This window comes from Aulonocara stuartgranti, assembly GCF_965226115.1.
Source record: "Aulonocara stuartgranti genome assembly, chromosome: 8".
NCBI lineage: Eukaryota > Metazoa > Chordata > Actinopteri > Cichliformes > Cichlidae > Aulonocara > Aulonocara stuartgranti.
In genome coordinates this window covers 19882094-19904047 of record NC_138959.1, presented here as the reverse complement: position 1 = coordinate 19904047, position 21954 = coordinate 19882094, and the positions used below count along the sequence as shown (strand labels likewise).

Genomic DNA, 21954 nt, shown 5'->3' with positions numbered 1-21954 from the left:
TTGTGTTTTTAAGATAAAGGGTGAGGATTAATAATATTTTATTGCATTTTTCTTTGCTTGTGCATTTTGGGTAATTTAGTGACCCACCTTGTGTTGCAGTTAGAGTGAGACAGTGTGGTGTCACCATACTGTACCCCGATCCACAGACAGCACTGGTGTGAAAAATGGCTGTGCTGGTCCAGGTCAACAGTAACATATTTCATAAAACTACTGTTTTGCTGTGGCTACTGTATAATTTTACGTACAATAATATTATGAAATAGTATAATCTTTACCTGGTGTCATGACAATTGAAATGGACTGGTTCTTATATAGTGCTTTTCTACTCTGAGCACTCACTCACACCCATTCACAAAAGCAGTTCTTTCTTTTCTTTGGAAGTGCTTCTACTCTTACATTTACACACATTCAACTTGGGGTTAGTATCTTGCCTGAGGATTTTTGGCAAGCAGACTGGTGACTGAGCTACAATCACCCCATAGCTTCTCTTTTTTTTAGCTAATTTCAGTTTGCTGTGCAAAATCAGTATCACTTATGCAAACTTGACATGTCATCGGTGGCACATGGTTTACTTTTAATATTATTAAAAGGGCTGCATTCAAATCCTGTGACAGACAGGTTGCCTTAAGCTATATCCGGAGGGCAATCAATCACGCATGTTACAGGCAGCTGTAACACCACAGCATACACTCTGCAGGCACAATTTATTAAACAGCAGGCTTGAGGCAGAAAGTTTCCCACTTTGCTTCGTGTCGCTCACCTTTCCTTCCGCCATCTGAATCTCTTTGTGACAGTTTCTCTCCCTCACCCACTTTTAAATGTTTCCTGTTCTTCACATATAAGATAAAGGCCTTTAAGGGGAAACAAATACAAATTTGCCCGTTAAACACCTGTATCCCATGTCTCATAACGGCTCCGACTTGATCGACGTGAAGATGTGTGTATTCTTAATGAGACGCCTGTTTGACTGTAAACGTGACTAACTCGCGCTTTGTCTCGTCTTGATAATCTCTCAAAATCCTGTGAGTTGGAAAGGAAATGTCATCCCAAAAAGGGTTTAATTAAGTTGGATTTCCTGGTTTCACTGTTGTTGGTGTTATCTTAGCAGCAAATAGACATGTGGGGGGTAAAGATTATAGGTGAGCGTGGCTTAATTTTAATTAACTGCAAGAGAAGTTGTTTGTGTTGACTCTGACATTTGCTTACAATCAGCCCTTTCCCTTGCAGCTCCCCTCATTTGTTGAGAGACTTTTCCCACTATCTGTTCTTGCTCAAGTCAGAGGCTTTTCTGAGGCAGTGCCGGCTAACATGACTAGATAAATGAACCACTGTTTGTTTAACTTAATGGCTGACACAAATATACAGTAGTCCATCAAACTGTCTTCTTCTAAGATTTTTAGTCCTGTTGTCAAGAATGCAGCCTAACTAAGTCTCACCTTAGCTGGGTGTAGGGCTGGGTGATATGGCCTAAAATTCATATCGCGATATAATTTGAAGCGTGTGCGGTAACGATATATATCACGATATATTCTTTTCTTCTGTATAACGTATTTTCCACACTATAAGGCACACTTAAAATCCTTTAATTTTCTCAAAAATCGAGTGTGTGCCTTATATATGAATTCTGGTTGTGCTTACTGACCTCGAACCGATTTTGGCGTGCAGAAATCTGTTAAAAAATGTTTTAGTACAACTTTGGTAAGCCGCACTGCTTGATGGATTGTCAGAGCATTACGGCTGCCATAGTGAGGAGCTTCGCAGAGTAATCTGGGTCCAAAACTCCGTCCTCTTCAGGTCCCAAAGTCAAACGAACACTAAGAGTCAAAAATGATCTAAATTCTTTCATCTTTAATTAAATCATCAGCGTTGCTGCTTTATCGGGTGTAACAATTAAGTTTAACATCCAGGCATCCATGAAAACAGAATTTATTAAATTTAACGGAGTTAGAAGTTAACAGGAAGTTAGCTCGGTAGTTTACACCTAAACATTTCATACCATTTTCTGACTGAGAGATTTTTGAAACTAATTAAAACGTACAGCTCTGCTACCACTTCCAACATAAATGAAGACAGAAAACTAAACAGCAGTGGTGTTTGCAGGGTTACTGAAGTTGGACTACCTGGTATATAATGTTGTGCTACGTGATTGCTAGCGACACAGCTATGTTAGCATAACATTAGCACAGTGAAGCTGGAGGATGAACGCCAACTTTTTTTCCACTCATTAAAAGTTAACGTGACGGATTCTGGTGGTTAGAGACAAATGCAATCGCATAGCGGGATGCTATACACGGGCCAAACTTCAGTAAGGAGAACAACTGAGATTATTCATCCACAATACAAGGTTAGTTATTAATATACTGCAACAACATGGGAATAGAGCAGCTGCGAGAGAATTCAACATTAATGAATCAATGTTACGGAAGTGGAGGAAGCACAGTTTTTGTCTTTCCCCATATTTCAAAAGTGCTTCATCTCTTTGCTATGACTGTCACCCGCCATAATTTGCAGATGATAATGGTTTTAGCCACTGCGATGCTTTCGACCAAAACAGGCGCAGCTTAATGACATCATCAACATGCGCTATCGCGATAGAGCGATATAGTCAAAATCTCTATCGTTGGCCAAATTTATATAGTTTCTATCGTATATCGTTTATATCGCCCACTAGTGATGGGAATTCCGGCTCTTTTTAGAGAACCGGCTCTTTTGGCTCTGCTCACTAAAAAGACCCGGCTCTTTCGGCTCCAAACCGGCTCTTCAGGTTGTTTTGTTGCTTTAATTTATTTATTATTAACAACAATATAAAATTATGCACAAAAGGAATTACTAATGTAAAAAAAATTGGTCCTATTTATATATGTATATATATAAATATATACATATATAAATATATAGGGTGGCCCCTAGAGACAAAGCACGTACAAACTCCAAAACACATTTCTAGCGTTAACTGAACTTCCAAAACAGAGCTACCTATATCAGTTAAATTACACAATTGAAAGCATATGTGTATTGTTTGTGTATTTATACAGAAGCACTCATATATATTCAAATAATAATAATAAAAAAAAAGTTCACTTACCTGTTACTACCACACACCAAATCCGGTCGTTGGTACTTCCCGGCTTGTGTAGCCACTAGGTAACAAAAGCTCAACACTGTGGGGGGGGCACATCCTGGAGCACTTCTGTTGTGTTTTGTACGTGTTTTGTAGTTTTTACGTGTTTTGAAGTTTGTATGTGCCTTGTCTCTAGGAGCCACCATAAATATACTTTTGTTTATTCACTCCACATAAAATGTAATAAAGAAATCATATAATACAAAAACCAACCATTTACATTTCAACTTTTAACTATTTACATTTTTGTGTTGTTTCACTTTAAATTTAAACAAATTTAAAGTGAAACAACACAAAACACTGCAAACCGCAACACAATTAAATATAAATTAAAATATGAAAACAAAAAGAAGATGCATATTCTCTGTCATATGGGCCTGCATGAATAAACTTTCTGAATCCTTTATCATCCGCAACTGAAAATAGTTGTGGACCATTACTATACCTTTCTAATGTGGCGTTGTTGTCCTTGGCTCTCTTTCGCCGTCTCTCCCTCCCGCTCTGTTCCTGTGCTACTGTGAGTGTAACTACTGCCCCTCCCCCCTCTGCCCAGCGCAAAGCACATGGCTCGCATGCGGAGTGAAGCAGAATAAAAGTGCGAGAAAGGGTGAGAGACACAGAAGAAAAAAAAAAACACGGCTCGCGATAAGGAGCCGGCTCGCGTCGTTCACGTCAAAGACCCGGCTCTAAGAGCCATTTCGTTCGCGACCGACACATCACTATCGCCCACCCCTAGCTGGGTGCAAACAGTAAATGTTTGGTTTAGCCAGCCTTTTGGATGACTTCTTAGACAGAAGGGGCAAATTGCAACATGTCCTGGAGTTGGAATGCAGCTGCCTGCTTCTCCCTTTCCATTTAGCCGAGCCTTTGACAGCCTGTTTATGAGGAGGTGATGAGCATGAAAGGCGATAAGAAGGAGAGCACACAGCTAGGACAGGACGGGATATGACGTGCGAGTCACCTCGTTGTTAATCAGTTGTACGCCAAGTTTATGAGGGTTACATATGCAACAGAGAAATGTGGGTTCATCAAAAAAAAAAAAAAAGATCTGCTTTTAATGAAAAAGTTGACATTTTCTTGCAAGTTGTTCACTCAAGATCAGGAATGTGAAGGACGGGCTAGTAATGATGTTTAGTCTATGGTTCTGTGCTGCATTACTTGAAAAAGTGAAAACCTTCAGTTATTATTGTCCTCCATGCATCCATGATCATGAGGATATCAAGGTCATTTTTCAAGCGAAACTTTGGAATTTTGGAAATTAAGCTCGTTCTTTTTTTTCTTTTTCTTTTTTTTGCCAAAAGTAGCTACTCTTATGTGTTTACATTAAAAATTAACAGTGGCAGTCTGATTGTTGGGAGCACTGGGACATTTCTCAGTGGGATTAGGGTCATTATGGCCTGTCAGAAACAATCAAACATGCCCAGTGATACATTAACAAGCAGGAGTTGACATGTAGGGGCCAAATATGAACATAAATGCACGCGTCAAGCTTCTCTTGGAAGGACATTCATCTCCCTGATTCTCTACCGCAGGATTTAACTCGATCAAAAAATTATAAAAAAAGACTAAAAAGAAAAGTTGCTAAAAGATGCTAAAACTAGAGCCTGTCTAATTCATCTGTAGTATATAACTACACATAAATGTTGCTAGGGAAATCCGTTTATGTGTCATGTCCCTGAAAGCAGGGACATGACACATGTACCTGCTTTCAGGGACATGAAAGCAGGGACATGATATATTAGTCAATATATCAAAATTATGAGCATGTATTGCTATCATCTCAAAAATCTTCTAGCAGTCAAACTAAAGCTAAAACATAGATATTATTTATTACAGTGACTTGTGCAGCGTTTTAGACTGGTTGACTATAAAGATAGCCCTTTGAACCTTTGAGCTAACCCTGCGTCTCATTTATTTTTAAAAACAGGGGTAGGTTCATTGTGTCGTGTGTCTGGTACAATTTTTTGTTTATGTAGTCCTATACACATCATAGCATACACTGGAAGCTATGGAGAAAGGCCTTTTGGTAAACCTTTTGTATTTTGCAATCTGCAACACTTTTCTCTAATGACAAATAGCCTAATATATGATATATATTATCCTCCAGTATTGACAATAAATGATATTTAAAAAAATATTTATTGATTGTTCATATTTGCCTGACACGTGGAATTCTCATCTAACACTTGTCAGTTAGCCGAATTGTCAACCTGTTCTTAAATGTTCATGTAGCACGTACATGGACCTAAGGTAGCTGATAACCCGTCTTGTGTTAGATGTGATGGTATCACACAGCTTTGTTAAATTTCAACAACAAACACTGATGACCCACATGGCACCACTGAGATAGTAAGATGATGACAGTAATTTTTTTTTCTAGTTTTCTGCAATCAGCACCCTGCTAGCCAAGATCTTCAAATGCCCTAAAGCATGCATGATTAATACTGGACTTTGTACCCTACCCCGCTTCCTCATGATTTCTATTTAGAGTGAGAAAAGTTCAAACTGCTATCTGTGTGTCAAGTTTGCCCAGTCTCCGGCTTGACGCCATTCCCTTTATGAGTGCTTTGGATAAAGCTCCCATGAGGCCTTGTGTGGCTTTATAATAATATCTGAGTTAGTGTTTTGGGACACTGTGTCCTGCGGCTCAAAAACACAACAGTTTTACACGCCCGCTTCTCATCGGCTTAGTTAATCTGTAGTGTAAGACCACACACACACACACACACACACACACACACACACAGATATCTACACCGATAAACAAAAGAATGTCAACGCCACACTGAATAGGACTCCTTTCCATGTTTCTGTTAGGTCCATCCACCACTACAAACCTCTGTGGTATCTTGTATCTTATTTACTGTCCACATTACTGAATAATTACCACACCCAAGGTCTCCTCTGACAGTTTAACCTGGAAACTGTTGGCCCTCAGCAGCCGTCTTGTCTCTTTGTGGTTGTCGTCATACTGAGAAGTGGTTGTGCTGGTGCCGGTGCTGTTATACTGCATTCATAAAACGAAAGGGATGATGTCTCAACTTACCTATAAACATATATGATTAATGTCAAGGAATTAGCTATGTGTGCCACAGCGTCTGATCTGAGTTCAGTGTTTTGTCAGCTTATGTGCCACAATTCATATACTTTTTAGAGTAATTTGATCTAAAATCAGTGGAAGTCGGGCCATGTGACTAATTTACATGTCTGACTCTCTGCAGGCTCAGGTGAGACATCAAAGAGACAATAATTTTGTCTATGCTCTTAGGCCTGCAGTCAGATTAAGATTGTAAATGTTTATAGGGGCATGTTAATGTCGATATCACTGTGAATGTGTGTATATATGTAGACGACTGTGGTGGAGTGGTGGAGCCTGGTACATGGGCTCGCTGTGTTTAAACAGATTGAAAAACCACGAAACCTGTGAGCAGTGTTTAATCAGGTATGACTAACCAAGAGCAAGTGCTAACAGACCCTGTTCAGTGATTTCCCGCTTTGTCTTCAGACCTCCAGTTTTTAGCATAGCGCAGCCTTTTGCTGTGATTCATCTTTCAGGAGAAATGATCTCTCCCCAAGTTGGAGTAATCCCAGGCTGACTCGTGGGAGAAAGTGGGATTTGAAAGTACAGTGATTTTACTGTGAAGACTTATTTTTAACTTTACATTTGGGACCTTTATTTATTCTAACTTGTCAGTGTGAATAAGAGAGAAAGCTGGATTCCCACTATACTCGCAGTTAGGTCAACAATCGTGAACATCTTGACTTACTTATTTTTCTATTTCTACTCTTTCCCACAATACTGATAACTCATTGTCAGCACTGACAGCACTGAAATCATTTTCAGGATGCTAAAATGAGAAGAATGACATGCTTGTGTTACCGACTTTGACCAAAGCACTGAGTGCTTTCATTTCATGCGTATGTCACTCGCTCACATATTGCAAACTAGCTTGTCCACACCTTTCGCCCACAAAGTGGAGCTAATAAATCTTCTGCTGTCGGTAAATGGTGTGTTCCTGCACAGAGCCTCAGAGAGCAGTAATCTCTTTACTTCAAAGCTCTGTGGTGTGGTAAGAGGTGCAGATGCAGGGAGTGTCTCGATGAGTGGACAAAAAGAGCCAAGAAGCAAATTTCTCTCTATATATGTGTGTGTGCGTGCATGGGGGTGTGTGCGTGTGTGTGTACGCTGCCCAAGCTTGTCACAGGTCATGGTCCGACTGCTTCACTCTTTCTTTTCTTGTGAAATGAGTCTGCTTTTTTGTGTGTGTTTAGACCCTGAATCTTAACATCTCAGGTCACATCACACACTCTAAGTGGGTAAATGCTGTGCATAAAAGTTGTGCCTTTAATCACAATCAGAATACTTTCATAATCCTTAAGGAAATAATGTGAGTTACAGTTCCTCCAAGACAACAACAGTAACAGACTGAACTAGTTAAATAATACAATATGTTAGAACATTTAGAAAAATAATAAATAGCTGTAATATATACAAATAGCTCAATTTCAAGAGGTGAAATATAAATGATTGACTTGTTAAGCTGCATGGTGTGCTTTTTTTGTGTCTCGAAGGTTATCTGATAAACCGTTGCTGATAGTGTCATAGCTTTGTCTAACACTGTGCCACACTTCCATTGTGATTTCATACATTGTTTGTCTCTTTCTTTCTGTTTTTCTCTCTTTGTTTTTTCTGTGTTTTTGTTCTTTCTGTGTTCCTCTGTGCCTTTGTAGGCTTCTTATAGGTGCGCCCAAAGAAAAAGCACAATCTCTACCGAAAGTCAATGAAACAGGTGCCGTCTACTTCTGTCCCATTACCACCGACACCACTGACTGCTCCAGAATGGACCTGGTTACCTCGAGTAAGATCACTGCGAAGCACTGATGTGATGAAGGGAATGCATGGTTGCAGTGTTGTAGCTGTTTCTGAACTGTTCCATTAAGAGATTTTAGCGAGCTCGAGGGGGGTTTCCTTTAAAATACTTCTATATATGTAAGGAAAATAATGATGAGATTGAACACCATTCTTCTTAAAGATGTTCACTTATTTGGTATTCTGATGATCGATGGTGAGTGAGAGCGCTTTTGAACATTTCTGAAGATTTTCATATTCAGTGCACCAGCGAGGAGCCGTCTTTCACAATACTTTAAAAGCACCTCAACTGAGTTTGTATAGCACTTCCATAGATTTGATGCAAACATAACAGATGGTGGTGCAAAATGAAACAGCAAACGCAGAGATCTCCAACAGAAGCAAATTTTAAAAAAACCCAGACTGCATGTTGTACGTACATTTTTTAAAACCCTCCTTCCTGACTTAGCACACTGTTCAGAACCAGTTTGGGTTTAAACTAAAATTTAGGAATCGCTCATATGATTGTTCAACAACGCTTACTTCACACAGCCATAGGAGACTCACAGCTCAGCTCTATTTAGGATTGTACTCCCTCAGTGAACTTCACGTGTTAAAACTGGTTTTCCCCTGCACAGGGCCTCAAAAGGATGTAACTAATGTGAGGAACAAAAAATAATAACCTTTAAATGAACACTAGCTAGCTTCCTCATTTTACAGTAAAGACTAAAGAACTGTGTCAGATCATTTCAGTAAAATCATCAAGCATCCTTTGGAGCATTTGGAATTATTTTGTCCACCTTTACATGAACAGACTGTTATTAAATGTTAGACCCCACCCCCCTCCCATCCAAACCTAGTGGCAAATGGTATAATAAGAGGATTCTGAATCACTTTTCATGTTGAGGTTAGAATGAGTGCTGCTGCAGTCTCAGCACATTTTTGTGGTTAATATTTGTCAGGGCATGATCCAGGCTGCATGAAGGTTTGCATTTACAGTTTGAGTAGGTGTTCTGATGACTGTGATCACCATAGCCATGCTGAATGTTTCTTTTAATGTAATAAATAGTCTGGAATGGTTGATTTTGTACTGCATGCTGGTTTGATTTGATTAGTGTATGATGGCAAATAGAAATCTGGTTGTAAACGGTCTATTGAAATAAAAGAACAAGAAGTAAAACAGGGAACATTATAAAGCAGAAAAAAAGGTAATTACTCTGTATGTAATGACCTTCCTGTCAGCACCAGCCTGATGACAAATTAAAACAGTTGCTTTAATAATTGACCTACCTCTTTATGACGCATCCACAGCAACTACCTCTGAGATTGTGGAGGGCATGTGGTTGGGTGTGACAGTGTCCAGTCAGAAGGGCCAGCCAGATGGACGCGTGTTGGTAAGATGACTTCCTGTTTTCCTTCTATGAGTCACTACTACCGGTGATATTATGTACAAGGCAGGGTGAGCTGACACACAGGATGTTTTCTTTTATTATTTAGTCTAAGAGATGACACATTTGACTTGTTGCGATGTTTAATTACTGTAGACACACACACACACCTGAGACAGGATGATACACACAGGGAGAAAATGCAATAATGTCTCATGTTTAGGGAGAAATTATATTTTGATCAAGTGATTTTTTTTATTACTTTTACATTTTAGACAATTACAATATACTGGAGAACACATTTTACTTACAGTGAGGGGAAACTAACAGCATGTTGTTCCTAGTCTGTCTTTGTCAATATGTTTCAGTTTTTGTTCAAGCACTAATTGGTGTAATCTCCATGTTTTTATTTTTCTATCTTACATATTAATGCATTTTTTTAAATATATTTTTTATATTTATTTTTAAATAACGCCAGATCACAACAGCAGTCATTTTATATTGTAAGAGGAAAAGACCCTGCAGAGAAAACTTCAACAATCAGACACCCCCCTATGAGTGGGCACTTGGTGACCGTGGGACGGAAAAACTCCCTTTTATCAGGAAGAAATTAATTTTAGCATGTTTCAAACATCTTTGACTGTTTAAACTTCTTTTAGAAGGCTAAAATTGATATCTGGCCCATAGAAAATGATTATTTTGTGTAACCGCTCAAAGGGAGGACCGTTTCCATTGTGTAAATTAAAAAGCAGCGACACTGGTTTCATTATATTGATGTTTGAGATTCTTCAGTTTACTTGAAGCTGTTTTTCCTAGTCACTGAATTGAGCACTGTCAATTTCTGATATGACACACTGCACTTCTTCAATACTTTCTCTGGTCTCCAGGCATGTGGACATCGATATGTGAAGGTAATGTCAGAGAATCAGTGGCGGATGTTAGGAAAATGTTATGTAAGGAGTAATGACCTGACCTTTGACCAAGACGATCAGTGGCAGGATGAAAATTATGACGTCTGCAATCCCAACAACGACCACAACTTGGACGGCATGTGCAACATGGGCATCTCAGGCGGTATATCGGAAACTGATGTCTATTTAGGCTCTCCGGGCAGCTACAATTGGCAAGGTGGGAACTGTCAAGCTAACCTGTTTTGCCTACTGCTGAAATAATGGGGTTACTCATTATTTGCACGCTGTGCAAGTCTGTTGGATTTGATTGGATTGTGTTATGTCTTGGATACTCTTGAAATGTGTATTAAGCTGATTTTAACATTGTTGTGTGATTCTGCTTTGTTTTAAAGGAGATGCTCATGTGATACGGATAGATCTACAAAACCCCTGGAACTATGCTGACAAACGCTTTGAAAGTCTAGAGAAAGCATATAGTTATATAGGTAAGTGTTGGTGTGTCTTTACAACATTTCAAATGGCAAATCATTGGGAACCTTAGTAAGATTCACACTCAATCTCCCTACCGTCAGATAACCATCCAATTGTCAAAAACAGCAGCTCTGATTCTCAAGCATTTTCATTCACAGGTTATTCAGTTCTCGAAGAAAAGAAGCTCCTGAGCTATGATGACTCGACAGTTGTGACAGGGGCTCCCAGATATGAGTCTAAGGGTGCTGTGATTTTTTCAAATAAAACTCAACCAAAGCTTTTGTTGGACCAGATCATCCTTGGGGAACAAGTGGGTTCCTACTTTGGAAACAGCCTGGCAGTGACAGATCTGAACAATGACAGGTGCATTTCTACACCGGAGAGTGTAACTGTGGGGAAATGAACAATGATTTTTTTTTTTTACATAGATGAGGACGTGATTTGCCTTTTTTATGCATATGGTGCATAACAGTGAAGCAGTGTGTGTCTGAACACAGATGATAATAGTGACTTTCTGTGGCAGGGATGAGGGATTCACTTTGAAATTATGAAGAAATCAGGTGTTTCTCTATCTAGAAATCTAGTTGGTCATTAAGATTCTAGGTAGTACATTCTTTTGAGATGCAGTTAATATACCTTTGGTGACTTGTGTTGAATGGTTAGCTATACTTAGTATTATGTATGTTTATATGTTTATAATTATGTATTTTTGTATTTACATGCATATGTGGATTTTTGTCTTGCATATTCTAGTTGGAATGACCTGATTGTGGGTGCCCCCTTTTACTTTGACCGTAAGAATGAAGTGGGGGGAGCAGTGTACATTTTCATGAACGAGAATGGATTTTTCCAGAAGACCGCCTCAATGGTTTTGAAGGGCCCATCTGATTCTGCCTTTGGCCTTGCCCTGGCCGCCATTGGCGACATCAACCAAGACGGATTCCAAGGTGTGACCATGAACCCAGCATCTCTTTTGGACCTACATCTGATAATATTCTAGTTTAAAAAAGTGAAATCAATCTGTGGTGTGAGCATAAAGCACGCTAAAGGAATATTTCTGTAATTTGAAATCATTTCAGCTGCAAACAAGAGGTATTTAACTTGTCGTGTTTCAAATGAGTCCTGAAAACATTCTCTGCTGCCACCTAGAGGACAAATATTTCCTATACACAAAGAGTGCCTAGTTTTCTTTTCTAGCATCTTTTCTTGTCATGCTTCCAGCACTTGTTTAACTGTAATGCTAATGTCTCCAGACTTTGCTGTTGGAGCGCCATTCCACCAGACAGGAATGGTCTACATATGGATGGGAAGCAAAAAGGGAATATCAAGGGAGCCTAGTCAGGTAATGTATGACATTCTGTGGTCATTTAAAAACTTTATTCAAAGTACTCTTCTGAAAACCTGTGTCAATGACTCCCTCTGCAGACCATTATGGGTAGGACGTTTGGTGAAAAATTCCAGACCTTCGGCTACTCCATCAGCGGAGGGATGGACGTAGATGATAACAGTTACCCTGATATCTTAGTTGGCTCTCTGGATGATCACATTGCCCTCCTCAGGTAGACACAATCAAAAACAAAGTTAAACAAGATATTTCCATGTTAGTTGGACCCCCTTATTGACATCATAGCATAACACACACTGCTGATGTATCGGCTGCACATTCATGATGTAAATCCTCACCTGCTGTTCCACCACAACACAGAGGTGCTCTTTGGGCAATTTTATTGTGATCTCGGTATCATTTGAGTGCAGCGAAGTCTTTGTTGAGCTTTCTGACGTAGTGTCATAGTACGTTATTCTGCTGGAAGGTTGTGGGCTGATCACTACCATGTGACTGTGTATTATTTGTATTAACAAGAAGTTGAACAAATGTACCTAACAAAGTGGCCAGTGAGTGTATATATAATATATAGCAATTTTCTACAGTGACATTTGTCTCATAAGTTACGACAAACTATTTTTATGACATCTATTATTTTTCAGTATTCATGGAGTTATTTCTCATATTATTATTATTATTATTATAATGATTAATTAATTTGTTTTGTTCTGTTTTGCTTTTTAAATAAGAGCTCGACCGGTTGTGCACTTAACCCAAGACTTCACTGTCGAGCCTAAGATTGTGGACGATAAAATGTGCTCTGGAGATAAACCATGGTGAGATGTCTCCTAAATTTATGTCATTCTGAAACTGGCTTATTGAGTGTTTTATCAGGTCTCAGTTCTTCTTCTCTTTCTCTTTGTGCTTCACAGCATTACAGCTACTCTGTGCATGTCTTTCACTCTAAGCACCGGAAATACAAATTTCAAGAAACCTGTCAGTAAGTTTTTCCGTGTTCAATTTTCTTTTTCAAATGAACAGTGTTTCCAACTTACAAACAAGTGCATCACCATGGAAATTCTTTGTATTGTAAGGAAAAAAATATATATATATATTTACTGCATGAGCTTGCTTTAATCTTTTCTGTTTGTTTTCACTCTGTAAAGTGGTGACGTATATAGTAGAGGCCGACAGGGAGAGAAGAGGAAGCTCTCGTGTTCGTTTTCAGAATGACATCAACACTTACACTGGCAACCTGACCATGACATCTTCCAAAACTGCGTGTGAAACTCTCAAGCTGTTTGTAGTTGTAAGTGCGCAACGCAACTATTGCAGATGTTGTATTGACTGTGTTTGTGTTATTTGCAAATGATCATCTTGCTGAGTGACTGGAGAGAACAAATAAACTGCGGCTACCTGATAGTCCTGTGCTTATTGAGACAAGCAAAAAGAAACTCTTTAATTAATTCACAGGAACCTGTGAGGGACAAACTGGAACCAGTGGTCTTTTTCCTCAACTTCTCACTATACGAACCAATACCTAGAGCCAGACGAGCCCCACAGAACCTGGACTTCTTCCCAATTTTGAGCCCAGAGCAGAAATCCAGCCGAAGGACTGAGGTATGGAGTCTTGCATGCACTTCATTTACAAGTTTCCTTTTCAGTAACTTGGAGATGGTAAAGAAATGGTACGGTCCAGTGTCCCCTTGTAAGATTTGATATGATGTTGCTTATTCTATTTCCTGCAGATTCACTTTCAAAAGGCGTGTGGCTCAGACAACAAATGTACCAGTAACCTGCAACTAACAGCAAAGTTTGTTGAAGAAAATGAAGAAAAGCCTTATCCCAGGTAAATTTATATAGTGAGCAACCAAGCATCCTTTGAGTCATTCATGTATAGACACAAAGCTGACTTTTAAAGGTTAAAATACACTAGTTAGCTTGCTCAGTTAGGTTAGAAGATTGTTGCAGTGCTCATGTATATATTAGAGATGGACCGATCCGATATTACGTATCGGTATCGGTCCGATACTGACCTAAATGACTGGATCGGATATCGGAGAAAAATAAAAAATGTAATCCGATCCATTAAATATCACGAAACCACCTCACAAAACTTGCAACACGCCGTAACTCACCTCAGAACGTTAGCATGTCGGAGCAGTATGCATCACGTGATAGAGCGGCTGTGGCATGCCGGACCTGTCGGTGGTCTGGATAGCATGTGGAGCTTCGCTAGCAACCTGGCATTTCATCTCCGACAAAGTTATCCCCGAGAGAAGTAAAGCAAGTGTGTAAGTCCATCTCTGAATGTTTGTAAAGCATTCCTGCGTTAAGCTTAACGAGCGACTGCCTCTCGCTCTCCGGCTGCTACTTCAATCGTGAAACTGCTTAAATGATCAGCTGATCGGCTTTTCTGTCGCGAGTCCGTCTTTGTTTTTGGCCCACTTTGCACCAGAAAGAGGAAACCAGCGGCTGAACAACAGCAGCACGTTTAAGCTTGATAAGCTGTTGTTAGAATTTATTTAATATTACTTTCTACACCAGGATCTTTTTCTACGTAGCTGACGCTGGTAACTGTGCAGGGGCGGATCTAGCAAAGTTTAGCCAGGGGGGCCGATAGGGCATTAACTGGGAAAAGGGGGCACAAAGACATACTTTTCTTTCTTATTCTCATTTAAAATGTCTAGCTTTTAATAAATAATTATCTGACACCCAAAGTTTTAATTTGATGTAAAATGAATAGAAGTCAATTACTGTATATAGTGACTATTAAGTCTAATATATATACCCTAGTAAGCTATAGTACTTTTTCCTTTGGGAAGGTACCATCTGTGCAGTCTGCAATTTTGTTGAAGAAAGATGTTGAATCTATTTAATATTTCTTGAAAAATAATTGATTTCTGTGCATTTTTTTTCACACTGCATCAAATTAAGGTTGATTACGTCGATTAAGCATCATGAGGTGGAGCGTGAGGGGTGGTTCCCTATTTTTTATTTATTTATTTTTGTTGTTGCTGGGAGTTGGAACCCTATTAGTTAGGTTGCTTAATATTTACGCTAAGTACTCTTTAAAATACCAGAATAGGGAGGATGGTGTAGGTCTAAGTTTATTAGATTGATCAGTATTGCTGAACTATGAAATATTTTTTTTGTATACAGGTATAACAGAATAGCTTTAGTGTAGTTGTTGTTTTAAACTTGAGTATGAACTTGCAGACTTGCAAAATGCAGCAAGATATTTTAAAAAACAGTTTTGTTGATTAAAAAACACTATATCGGATTCATATCGGTATCGGCAGATATCCAAATTTATGATATCGGTATCGGTATCGGACATAAAAAAGTGGTATCGTGCCATCTCTAGTATATATATAATGCATATGAAGCTACCACCAGTACCAGCTTACCATTAGCTTAGCACAAAGAAAACAAAGTGAAATGTGAAATGTGTGAAATTGTGAGGGTTCCCCCTTGCTTATGGACTCCCATTGGAAAGGTCCATTTTAGCACTTTAGCCATCGTTAGCCATATTTGTTGTTTATTTTTGTTATTGCTATGTCATGAATGTGTTAGTCAAGCAAAATAATCATTAAATAACAAAGCTAATACATGTTGTCCCTCTACAGTCAGGACAAAGTTCAAGTGCTCCAGTTCAACAGCTCCATAAAGAAAATAGGGCTCTCGGTAAACGTTACCAACTATCAATCTGAAGGGAAGCTAGCTGAAGACGCCCACAGAGTCGTGCTCAATGTCACTATCCCTGATGTGCTGAAATATGCCAGTGTCAGTTCTTTGGTAGGTCCACTGGAGGGCAGAAGATGCCCATTTTTATTTAAATCTCCTTTGTTTTTTAATGCTACTCTTCTTACAAGATGCACACTGTATTGGTTTGGTTTGGTCATGTTTAGCCACATCGCTGGTCATGTCAGTTCCTTAAAAATTAAAACTAATTCTGTTTATTTCTTCTGTGTTTAGAATAACAAAGTTGAGTGCACTCTTCTTGATACAGTCATTTGTGAGGTGGGGAATCCAATTAGCAGAAACGAAAAGGTAGGTTTGAACAGGTGACAATTATTTTTATCTTTTTCTACTGGACAGTTGGGTTTGCAACAGTTCTCATGTGCTTGCATTGCTTTATTAATAGGTGTCTTTCCTGCTCAAGTTTGAGACCTCAGGAATCACCCTACACACACGAAAGATTGAGTGTCAGCTGCTGTTGTCAACGTAAGGACTTTATAATGTTGGTTGCACATTGTATTTTGTTCCTGCTTAATACTAAACAGGGAAAACAAGTCAATATAATACTGTTGTGTATAATAATTAAGTTCATTTTCTGCTTTTTGCATTTTTTTAATGAAGTTTAAATTCTTAAGCTGTTTTAAGATAATGCACACTGTTGTAATTTCTCCAGTCTTAGTGAGCAGAGTGACCTAACGCCTGTTCCTATGGCCTTGCTGATTGAAAACACCATTAATCCAGTCTTCAGCTTGTAAGTCCCAATCGCAAATGTTTCATGACATACTGTATTTCAAATTCAAAGTAATGCAGGTATTTAGCACATAAACCACCTGATTACTGAGAGCAATCACAGGCATCATGGGAAGTATATGCATTGCATTTACTATATTTCTTATACATCTGTTAGGTTAGGCATGTCTCCCGTGCCCCTAGAGGACTTTTAGGTTTTTTTATGTGGTTTTTTGGGGGAGGGTTCTTTCCTTCCTTCCATCAACCATCTCCCTAAATCGGTACTCGGTCATCAAAAAATCTGAGAACCCCTGTTGTACATAAAGGGTAGATAAATAAAATGGTCAGTGCATCATATTACCCTCCTTACAGTTTGTTTACTTACACTGTGTGAAACATATCTGTCTTTTAGCTTATCCAGTGAAAAGTCACAGGTGGAAACAGTAAAGTTTGGTGGGACAGTGATGGGCGAGTCAGCCATGGTCAACACAAGTGACGTGGGCAGTCTGGTGGAGTTCACCTTTACTGTGAGTCATCTTCACCACTCAGAGATTGTACATTGTATCTATAATGTGTGTTACTCACCCACATTTCCATCATCCCCACCCTGTCTTTGAAGCCAGCACTTCAGAAGTTTAATATTGCGTCGGCTGTGGATTGTTGTGTCAGCCATGGTTTGTGGTTTAAGTGTGAGCAGGGGTGGATACTGTTTAGGAGTTACAGTCACCATGTTGTTATTTCATACCATCTGATGTATTTCACTTCTATTTTTAATGTTTCTGACTGCTTCCACCTCTAGATGAACACAATGGGACAATCGCTGCAAGACATAGCAACCCTGGCTGTGGAGTTTGAGTGGCCCTGTGAGGTAGCAAACGGCAAGTGGTTGCTGTACCTGACGAAGCTTGTTGTTCAGGGGGATTCTGAAACGGAGTGTAAACCTCCTGGGAATGTGGTCAACATGCTTAACCTAACTGTAAGGTTCTTTTTAACACTTTTTGAAACGTGTGATATCTGTGAAGATGACCCAGAGTAAGACCAAAAACAAAAACTTAACAGCAACAAAAAATACACAAATCAAACTTTTAAGACATTCAAAAACTTGAGCGTCACATAAAAATGAGTCAACATCTGTGCTAGCCTCTCTGTGAAGCCATACAGAGAGGCTAGCTGTACTTTCAATCCAGTTCAGTCTGATGCAACCTTATTTATAAAACACATTAAAAAACTGACCAAAAATATTAATTTCACACAGTAAGAACATAATTAAAATATATACGCTTTACATACAAATAAACACTTCTATAACTCTCAAAATCACTAAGTGATCTGACGATGGATAAAGCTGTATATTTATGGATATATGTTTATCCAGTTTAAAATCACAGTTCACTTGAACTCCAAAGTTGATTACAGTGGGTTTAATATAAGGTTCCACAGAGCCCAATTTTGAGGCAATGCCAGCATCACTGGGTTTAAGTATCACAACCTCAGTTTTTCTGTCATTGAATATTTAAAAATATAGAGCCATCAAGGGGTTTGATGTCCCTGAAACACTCTGTGTTTTTTAAAGACCTTTTTAGGGTAGGTAAATTTGATGATCATCAATATAAAAGTGTAAAGAACTGCCATGTCTTTTTAAAATGGATCCTAGGGGTAAATTGTAAAGGTAAAAAAACAAGCCTGGCCCCAGAATCGAACCTTGGGGAACTCCACATAGCAATCACTGAAACTGAAAAAAACCCAAAAAAAAACGATGTACCTCGTTGAAACATGTCATGAGTTAAGTAAGTTGAGGGATTTTAATCAAAGAGTTAATTTCACTAAGCGTCTGTGACAGTTGTTAAAAATATTATCTGCTTGGTTTTTTTCAGCTTTTACAGGTCTTTGATAACAACGTGAAGTTTTCCTTAAGAATATCAAAAAAAAGTTGTACTTTACCTTTTGCTATTGATGTTCTGTTTTCCTGCGGTCTCATCTGACACTGCGAACAGTTTCATTCAGCCATTGTTTAGGTTTCAGTTTAGAACAGAAGTGACAGTGTCAAGAATAGTTTGACCAACGACTGCGGTATCTAAACAAGGAGGACTCCATAGTCTCTTTGGCAGTGTCAAAAGACGCAGAGAATTAAACAGCAGTTTAAAGGTAAATATATGACATATACTCTGAGTTAAATTCCATCAGCATCCAAATAAGCTAAAGTGCTTATGTTTAATTCACTTACCATCTTTATTTAGCACATTAGCATGCTAGCTTTTACTCATTAGCACTAAACAGAAAGTACAGCCAAGGCTTATCATTACATTTTTTAAACAAACATCAGGTACTGAACCATAAACTGTGAGATATATTTTAAACCCATGAACCTTACCTCTAAATACAATTTCTCAAATATCAACCTTTGAGAAATTCATTAGCATGAATTCATTAAGCTAGGTGGGTCATCAACTTGTTACGAGTGTTGCTCAAGCCGATGTCAGCATGAACTCAAGTCAGCGCAGTGTGAATAAATGTCAATTTTAGAAAAGTGGTGTGAAAATGGTCTTAATGCCAAACCACTGTTCAGAAATACATTTTGGAAAAAAACATCTGTCGCCACACACAGACCTCACAAAGCCCCAAAATAGAAAGCCATAGTGTATGCAGCCTATATATAGACAGCTGAAATGACAATGCTATTCTGAGAAAAATGTAATAATGTCTTTATCAAACCAGTAATTAACCCTCTGATGTAATGTCTCTGTCTCCTCTGTTTCCTCTTTTTTCTTCCTTTTTCTTTCTTCTTTTTTTTCTCCCATCTTGCAGTTGTCAGAGAGAAGACCTAAGCGTACTAAGCGACAGATTAGAGTTGAAGGTGAGAATGACGTGACCCATTCAAATATTATTGAGCCACAGGCAGCAGTCACACTGTCTTCTACTCCCAAAAAGAGGTACCAGTTGGTAAGTCCTAGCTTTATATTCCCTTAACATAATCATGCGTATATGTGTGACATTTGTATGTGAGGAGTCTTGTGTACAGAATTTAATATCTTTCAAAATAAGTGGACTGACAACCTCACACTGTGGCAAATACCAACGTCAGTAGCATTAACATTTAATATACAAATTGAGTCATCCATTGTAGATAATAGGATTTTTCTTTTTAAATCTAGTCTTAACTGTCAGTATCTGTTCACTCTCTAATAGAGTTTCTTTCTTATGGCCTGTTAAAGGATTGCTCCAAGGGGACAGCAAAGTGTGTGACGTTTACCTGCCCGCTGCTCAATGTTTCGAATTCAGCCACAATTTATGTCCGATCCCGGTTGTGGAATAGTACAATGTTAGAGGTGAGCTCCCCAGCTAATATATATTGTAGATTCATGGAGATTTTTTAATTATATATCAAGTGTGCTGTTAGATCTGGTAGGCCAAAAACTCACTTGGCAAGGTGCTGTGTAAGCTTCTTCACACTTAAACACGTTGTCTTCTATTCATGCTGTGTCTCTCTTGATCACTGTGATATCTGCTGTCTGTGTTCTCTGGCATGTCCGTGCCTCAGGATTTCCATGTGTGCAAATAGAAGGGCAGGAAGGTGCTTCCTACCCACTCATGCTTTCCTTGTACACATGTGGAAGGAGTTTATTCTAGAAAAGAGCTATATGACCAAATATAAATAAGTGCAGATTGAAATAACAATCCTATTTTACTGTTTATGCCCTGACATTTGGGAAAATGTTCTGATGTTGTGTCTGTGTGTGCCTACAGGACTATTCTGATGCATTTGTAGTTGAAGTTAAAGGCCAAGCCACACTGAAGCTTATTAATAATCAATCAAACATCAAGATGGAGAGTCAGACGGCCTTGGTATGTGATGATGATGGCAGGAATTAAAATGATGCTTATGATATGATAATATATTACGTTCTTCACTTTTCTTGTAGTTCAAAGTACAAATAGAACCAGAGGAAAGGGTGGAGACGCCCTATGAGCTTCCCCTGTGGATCATCATCTCTGCAGCTGTAGCAGGAATTGCACTGCTAGGAATCATCATTCTTATACTATGGAAGGTGAGATTGTGTTTTATTGAGCTTTAACCTCTGTTTTGACACCTTAGTCTAACCCCAGAATTCATGCGCCTTCCTCCAGTGTGGCTTCTTCCAGAGAGCCAGCAGGAGGGAGATGTATGAGGCCAAGGCCCAGAAGGCTGAGATGAAGATCCAGCCCTCTGAGACAGAGAGGCTAACTGAGGACTACTGAGGCCCCATGTCTCCCAACAGCATACACCATTGGGGCTTTTGGGTAAAAACACCCCTTTGAAAGGATTTTTCTGTAGATGCTGTCAGTGACAGCACCGAGCTTGGGGTGTGATTCAACTAACCACTTCGACTGCTTTCCTTGCAGGCTAACACTGCACTGTTGATCTCTGTATGGCTAACTTTTTTTCACTGCTTCTTTTCCATCTTGGGGAGGATTCACATATACATATATACACTGCCTGGCTTTCCTTGCGCTGCTTTTGCTGAATACTTGAGAAAAATAATGTTATAATAATAAAAATAATAATGTTATTAAGAGAGATGGAAGTTGCTTGCACAGCTTTTTGTTTGGCTTGAAACTGGTGACATTTATGCTTGCTATAAATAATCACCATGTAGCATATGAACAAAGAGAGCTAACAGACAGCTAGCTTGTTTAAATGCTCATTCAAGCTCTGTTAGCTCGCCTTGGGACTGATTGGTTGATGCCACATCGATGATTGCACCAGCAACTCTTAGTGCATTCCAGATTAAGTTGGAAGACGGAATTTCAGAGTTCCCAGTTAGAATTTTCATCTGGAACACACACCAAAGTAGCCAACCCTAACTTGACAAGATGGTGGCAGTGAAGAAAAACAGTAGCAAAAATGTAAAACATTTGATCTCTGCTGCCACCGTTGTGTATTTATGACTGGTTAAATAAATGAATGAATGGCTCTACTGCTAAGAAGCAGAACAAAAACATTTTTTACGTGCTTTTCCAACTTTACAACTGGAATGCAGTCACCTTGGAAGTGACATCACTCCCAAGGATTGACATCTGACTTCCGAGGTATCTGTATAAGAGGATATACCTTAAAGGAACACACATATGTGAATCCTCCCTTAATCAGCAGGGTAGTGCGTATTTCTGTCTCTGTCAGCGTGAATCTACTCAGCTTCTAAATCCTAAATCTTCTTCTTAAGCCATTAAAAAACTCAGCTCTCAAACTTTTTAATGTCACCTTCTTCCTTTCTTTTTTTTTCCTGCTAGCTTGGCTTCTTCAAGCGAGCCATCTACTACAGAATAATGCCAAAACACCAGGGAGTGAAAATTCGCAGGGCTGAGCGTTATCAGTTCAATCTGGGGTTTCAGCCCGAGGAGCCACAGAAAAAGTATTGGATCACAAGTTGGACAGAGATGCA

General features: G+C 39.0%; 1 protein-coding gene across 1 annotated transcript in view; it reads left to right on the top strand.

Annotated features, from left to right (window-relative positions):
• itga3b (integrin, alpha 3b) overlaps positions 1-21917 on the top strand; it is a 30367-nt gene extending 8450 nt beyond the window's left edge. The window contains exons 2-26 of the mRNA XM_082543431.1: positions 7853-7980; positions 9282-9364; positions 10246-10486; positions 10662-10754; positions 10899-11103; positions 11494-11687; positions 11994-12082; positions 12166-12299; positions 12814-12900; positions 12997-13064; positions 13231-13373; positions 13538-13684; positions 13813-13913; positions 15694-15862; positions 16043-16117; positions 16212-16291; positions 16479-16556; positions 16947-17061; positions 17334-17510; positions 19340-19474; positions 19747-19860; positions 20279-20377; positions 20455-20580; positions 20660-20812; positions 21803-21917. Coding sequence (XP_082399557.1) covers positions 7853-7980; positions 9282-9364; positions 10246-10486; positions 10662-10754; positions 10899-11103; positions 11494-11687; positions 11994-12082; positions 12166-12299; positions 12814-12900; positions 12997-13064; positions 13231-13373; positions 13538-13684; positions 13813-13913; positions 15694-15862; positions 16043-16117; positions 16212-16291; positions 16479-16556; positions 16947-17061; positions 17334-17510; positions 19340-19474; positions 19747-19860; positions 20279-20377; positions 20455-20580; positions 20660-20770 — 2992 coding nt within the window. The 3' untranslated portion in view covers positions 20771-20812; positions 21803-21917. The remainder of the gene's footprint in view (positions 1-7852; positions 7981-9281; positions 9365-10245; positions 10487-10661; positions 10755-10898; positions 11104-11493; positions 11688-11993; positions 12083-12165; positions 12300-12813; positions 12901-12996; positions 13065-13230; positions 13374-13537; positions 13685-13812; positions 13914-15693; positions 15863-16042; positions 16118-16211; positions 16292-16478; positions 16557-16946; positions 17062-17333; positions 17511-19339; positions 19475-19746; positions 19861-20278; positions 20378-20454; positions 20581-20659; positions 20813-21802) is intronic.
• Positions 21918-21954: the final 37 nt, after the last annotated feature.